The sequence below is a fragment of the Triturus cristatus genome, chromosome 4_2, assembly GCF_964204655.1.
Source record: "Triturus cristatus chromosome 4_2, aTriCri1.1, whole genome shotgun sequence".
Classification (NCBI taxonomy): Eukaryota; Metazoa; Chordata; class Amphibia; order Caudata; family Salamandridae; genus Triturus; species Triturus cristatus.
Window position 1 is genome coordinate 363,454,680 of NC_140586.1, and position 6,000 is coordinate 363,460,679.

At 45.2% G+C, this 6,000-nt stretch overlaps 1 protein-coding gene across 1 annotated transcript in view; it reads left to right on the plus strand.

Annotated features, from left to right (window-relative positions):
• Positions 1-5,017, plus strand: part of NPHS2 (NPHS2 stomatin family member, podocin) — a 57,530-nt gene extending 52,513 nt beyond the window's left edge. Inside the window, exons 7-8 of the mRNA XM_085600103.1 lie at positions 1,921-1,999; positions 3,246-5,017. Of these exons, the coding sequence (XP_085456229.1) occupies positions 1,921-1,999; positions 3,246-3,524 (358 nt within the window). The 3' untranslated portion in view covers positions 3,525-5,017. The remainder of the gene's footprint in view (positions 1-1,920; positions 2,000-3,245) is intronic.
• Positions 5,018-6,000: the final 983 nt, after the last annotated feature.

Consider the following 6,000-nt stretch of genomic DNA (forward strand, 5'->3'; position numbering starts at 1 on the left):
GCTGCGTGGTTTGGGTGGTGGATGGGGTCTCCTCGATGTGGCTGGGATGCCCTGCTCCTGGAGGTGAGTCGCAGATTAGGTCAATGATGTCTAGGAGGGCTTGTGCTTCGATGCTGGTGTTGTCCTCCTCATCATCAGTGAAGAGTGGCTGAGACTGCTCTACAGGAGGTGTTGACGATGCCCCTGCGATGTGAAGGGGAGATGGTGTATTACAATGTGTCCACATGTATGTAGCCGCATGGTACAGGTTGACACTCAGACAGCATGGCATTGTACTTTGTGACAGTCTGTGGGTCTGTGCGAGGAGCCAGGGACATTGTGGGTGTGTACTGTGCCCTACTTGATTGTGCATGTGTGCCATCGTGGTCATCTTCACCCGTACCCCCAGTACCTGCTGGTCACTCACCCTGTTGTGGTTGTGTTGTGTCCTGTCGAGCAGTGTCTGGCCCCCCGTCTCCGGCCACAGTATCCACACTGATGACTGTCGACACCAGCTCCTCCATGTCATCAAGCTCCAGCTGTCGCGCTGGGCCCCCACCTCCAGTCTGCATTGCTGCCTTCTGGTTGGCGGAGAGTTTCTCCTTTGTCTTCCGCTAGATGTCATTCCATTGCCTCTTGACCTTGTCCATTGTCCTCTTGTGCTCTCCGACGGCATTCACCTTATCGACGATGTCCCGCCATATTCCAGTTTTGGTGCCCAGTGACACATTGGAGGTGACAAGAGTTGTTGATGGTGTTCCATCACCTCCGTGACTATGATCCTGTTCACCTGCGGACTGAACTTCGTCTTCCTCGTCTTCTTGTCCTTGCCCTTCCCTGTCCCCGAGGTCCCGGGCTGGTCGTCCGGGGTGCTTGTGGGGTTGTGCTCGTCCTCTGCGCCAGCTCCGGCTGCCTCCATGGTGCTTGGGTGTAGGTCAGTTTGTGTTTTTTTTTTCTCCTGCTTTTATGTTGATTTTTCCCAGCTGCCAGGTGTGTGTTGCAGGCCTGGTGCTGCTTATCGCTTATTTCCTCATTGCGCTTTGGCCCATCGCAGGGTTTTTTGGTGTTGTGGTTTGTGTTTTTATCTCCATCGAGGTGGTTGAGTTTTGGCAGACTATCGCATGCTACTGCCTTGTTGTGAATTCCACGTTGACAAGGGGTTATTTTCCCGCGATGGGCTGCGATATTGAAAGTTGTGTTACGCTACTCTTGCGGTAGTTATCACACGTTCTTGTGAATATACCCCAAGGTCTATTGGATACTCCTGCCTAGTGAGAACTAATTTACACGAGAACAGTAATGTTGATGTTAGGAATACTTAGAGATAGTGTACACTCTTAGAACTGTAATGTTGTGGGTACCCATCTCTCGATTACCTCTTCGAAAATGTCTCGTTGTTTGAAAATATAAGAAATGGTCTCACCATTTGCTTACTAACTTGTAGCTGTGCTACCATTAATTTGTTAACGTTGGTTACCTTTCTTGGAAAATATTCCACATGTCGTGATCTCTGCTCTTTTCAACAACATCATATTGCTTAATGCTAACTTTTTATTTTTATCCTCTTCTGATCCACAAACTAATGTCTGCATAGAAATTCACCTGGGCATTTGGGTGTCCTATGGCAATAGTTGGAATCTCTTGTTGTAATGCTGATATGCAATTCCAAATGCTCTTTTGCACTGGGACATTGAAGGCCAGGAATTCCTGATTAAGTTCCTCAGGCCCCCCTCCGTCTACATATTTGGATCTACCATGCACCTGAATTTGAACAGAAACATCTGTTTAGCTCCAGAAAGCTTCGAAGAACTCACCTCACTTCCTAAATCAGTTCTTGTTTGGAAGGTGTAACTGGATCAAAGTAACAGCACGTATTCAGTTCAGACTTGCTCTCATTGTTTGTTGTCATCTCTAATGTTTGTGCCCATCTTTGTTCTCCAGTAAAGACGTGAAACTCCCATCTGAGCTGAAGCAGTCAATGGCGGTGGAAGCAGAGGCCCAGAGACAGGCCAGAGTCAGGGTAAGAGCACTGCGATGCGGCCACTGGAGGAAAGAAGTGCAGACAGTGCACACATGAAGGGACCTGGGCACTGCAGTCTAGTCATCGAGGCATGAATGGACCCACTGCAGCCTGGACACTGAAGGCCCGGAGGGGAGTACACTACAGCCCAGTCACTGCTGACATCAAAATGCACACACTAGAGCCCAGTCCCTGCCGGCACGAAGGGGCACACGCTGCAGCGCAATCACTGCAGTGATAGAAAAGCCCCCCACTGCTATCATTAAAAGGGCACGTGCTACAGCTCAATCACTGCAGTCATGGAAAAGGCATGGAGGGGCACACGCATGAGCCCAGTTAGTGCTGGCAACAAAGGACACACACTACAGCCCAGTCACTGCAGGCATGGACAGGCACAGGCCATTGAAGAGTATGGATAGAGACAAGGATCCATAAGCCACTGGGAACGAATGGCCCCTTTAGATCATGTCTTGTCCAACAGAGTCATGTAAACACAGTGATGCCAGCATGTTGGGAGGCACTGAAATACGTTTGTCAGTACAAGGGGACGGTATGAGAGATCATTGTGTGCAGTTGTAAATGGTGTAGGTATTAGTCTGCAGGGAATCAATTAGGATTGCTGACTACAAGGAATGGTTCTGGAATGCGGTTGATCGAGCACGATGTAGCGTCGTTAACTGCAGAGGATGGTGTAGAGCAATGACTATGTTTTTCCAGTAGGGGAGCAAGTTGTTGGGGTAGGTTATTGAACCGGTTAAAGTTGAAGTATGATGTGCGAGAGTAGACTGCATTGTGGCAAGGAGAGCTGACTGCGCTAAGGGAGTGTAAGATGGCTGACTTCACTGGGACAGTGACTTTAATGAGGCAGTGTGGAAGAGCAAGTTACTGAGTCATTCAAGTTCAAGTCATTCTATACAACTGGCTAAAAAGTGATGTTGGTATTTTGAGCTGTAGGAGGACATGTTGTGTGAGCCCTGGACAGAAGATGGTCGTATAGACATGCTGGATGCTGTTTGGGAGTAGTGACATCTGTGGGCACTTGCCTCAGCATGAGGGTCTGGTAGAAACAGACTATAAGGCAATTATTTGGGAGAACTGACTAGGAGTGACTGCAGCAGGTGCAAGGTTTGGTTCAGTGAGGTACTGAGGGAATGTTGGCTAAGGGAGGAGGAGAGTTTTCTGGTTTATCACTCATATGTTCTGTAGCTCATAACATCTCCTCTCATTTTCTAACAATTCTGTCTAGGTCATCGCAGCGGAAGCCGAGAGGGCAGCCTCGGAGTCGCTAAAAATTGCAGCTGAAACATTATCGGGAACCCCTGCTGCAGCCCAGCTACGATACCTGCACATCCTGCAGGCCCTGTCAGTTGGAAGACCACCCACTGTTGTGTTACCTTTGCCCTTTGACCTGCTGAACCAGATGAACCTAGTTGGCAGTACTGTTGTGGAAAACAGCTCCTTCTCTCCAAGCACCAATACACCTGGCACAGAACAGGAAGTGAAGAAAGACTCTCCCATGTTATAGCTCTGTTTGCCATGAAGAAACACACACCCAGGTTGTAGCTGTGTCCATACAAGGGTCCTCACATTCAATACCAGGCCACTAAGGCACAGATCAATCAGGAAGTGGACCTGAGATTGTGGAGAAAAGTTAGGAGGGTTTCTCTCTTCTAAGCAGACCTTCAAATCAGGAAAATCCATATTCTGATACCTTCAAAAGATGCAAAGGACACCTCAGTGCGTAATTGGCTCCTTTTATGCAAGTCCATAAGGGGGCATGTGGACATTCAGAAATCGCCGCAAAATAAAAATCAGAAATATTGCTCATGCAAAGTGTCTCCCCATACCTTACTGTTGCTCACCTCACTTATGAGGTCCTTATTGGGCCATAGACTGCAAGTCATGTTTTGAGGACTCTTTTCTTCTCTGAGCTTCGGTCATTACCAGGCTTAGGAATCTTAGTTTCTCATCTTCGACATTCCGGGGTTTGCGACTTGTACTTGGATAGTATCTGTTCAGATGTTCTACAATAGTAATTGAATTGCCGTTTATTTGTGGTAAAAATTGTTTTGTTTTTCTAGTTCCACCTGTATACGTTTGGGATTTTCATACTTTCCAAACCTGGTGCAGTTGAAAAAAATAAATGTGTATATAGTTACAGTTTTACAGTCACTTCAGTAAAATGTGCCCAATCTTCATTTTGTGATGCTGTGTATACACCCCCACCTATTTTGTGAAAGGGGGTAGGATAATGGTGTAAAATGCACAAAAAGTGTATGGCAGTTATAAGATTACGGAACTGATCATCCTCTATCTATTTATTACAATGTTTCCTATTACCAGCAAGAAAACAAAATGTTATTACAAATATATTATAGGCACATTTTTGCTGCTGTGACTTAATCAATTATGAATATACTCTAGTTTCGTGATTTCCTTCATCTTCCAGCTGTGAGTAATTTGTCTGAGGACCATGTCATATTTAGAACATAAAGAACCACCAGATATTAGGATACCTGGATAGAAATGTATCTCTAAAGAGTGGAGTTGATTGTGAGTTGAGGGAAGGTCTCTTGCATACTGCACTGTGATTCCATTGTAGATTAGGAACATATTTTTGTGTCTGCTCAGACTCATCTCTGAGGCACGAGGAAATCAATGGCTCACTGGTAAAGCAAAATGCCACCTATTCCTGTGTACCTGCGTTCCGCGCCTTGGAAATTTGTATTTGTAATGAAAATTATAGACCGTAATATGCCCCTCCTTCATGTTGTAGAAACATGGGAACACTCAGGCTGTCCCAGGTTCTCGTAAAGATTGGCTTTTAATATGGGAACCCCCAGGTTTTTAAGGCTTTTCTGAACTTTAGTAGACTAGATTCTGGCCAAATAGCAAAGGGCAGATGATTGAAATGAGCTCCAACAGAGAATGACCTACCAGCCACCTTCACTCTTCTCGACTTGGGAACACAAGCAAAATAAACTGCTCATCAGATCTTGAGAAGTGTTGAAGACAGTATCATTTGAAAACGTCGTAGAATTGTCTTTATTGATGGCTTTATGGAAGAGCCGCATGGACTGAAACACAGTTTGCAGTTTAATGGGAAAGCATTACAATGAGGCTAAAGCAGGTGTGTTAGGGTTGCGTCATTACATCCCATACCTGTCCCGCAGCATCATTCTGTATCAGTTACAACGTATAATGTTGACTTTGGTAGGTCCAGCTAAAGTATGCGACAGTTATCAACACAAGAGGATATGAAAGCATTCAGAATCAGAATTTTAAGTGGAAAGGAGAAAAGATACAATATTTTTTTAGTAAAGGTTATTAATAGCAAGAGGAGTTGACTATCAAATTAATTTGAGAGGTCATGCATAGTTTTAAACAGTTTTGATGCCTAAGTTCTTCACCAATGGTATAGTGAGGGTACGTCTCTGAGTGACTGTGGCCAAAAACAATAATCTCAGAATGAAATACTCAAATGTGGCATAAGTATTTATGTTCTCCATTACAGGATCTTTCATAGATTCTTGAATCATCCCTGTTGTCGAGCTTGGAATCCCACGGTAGACCAAGTGAGCAGTACAATATTAAACATGAATAGTAACACAACACACAGCAGCACAGTCACATTGTTTTGAAACTCAGCCAATCAGAGCAAAGCACTGTCTTCACCCTTCCCCACCCAGGCCACCGTAGCTCAGGTTCCTACCACACTTCACATGTGAGGGAAGTCTCCCCTAAGAACTGCTCAGTCAGTCAAATACTTTGATTTTTCCATAAAGTTTCTCTACAATTCTGAGAGACTTGACATAACATCTTCAAGCTACGAAGCTTATACAAGTTAGACTACGTCTGCATTCTCCAAAAGGGTCTTGTAGACCATGTGGGACTTCTAACAAGAAAAGGCTTCACTGTGACACTCCCCACAAACAGTATATATAAAGCCTCCAACCAGTCCACAAGGCAAGGGACTGCAAGATCTGTAGAACATTCTCAAC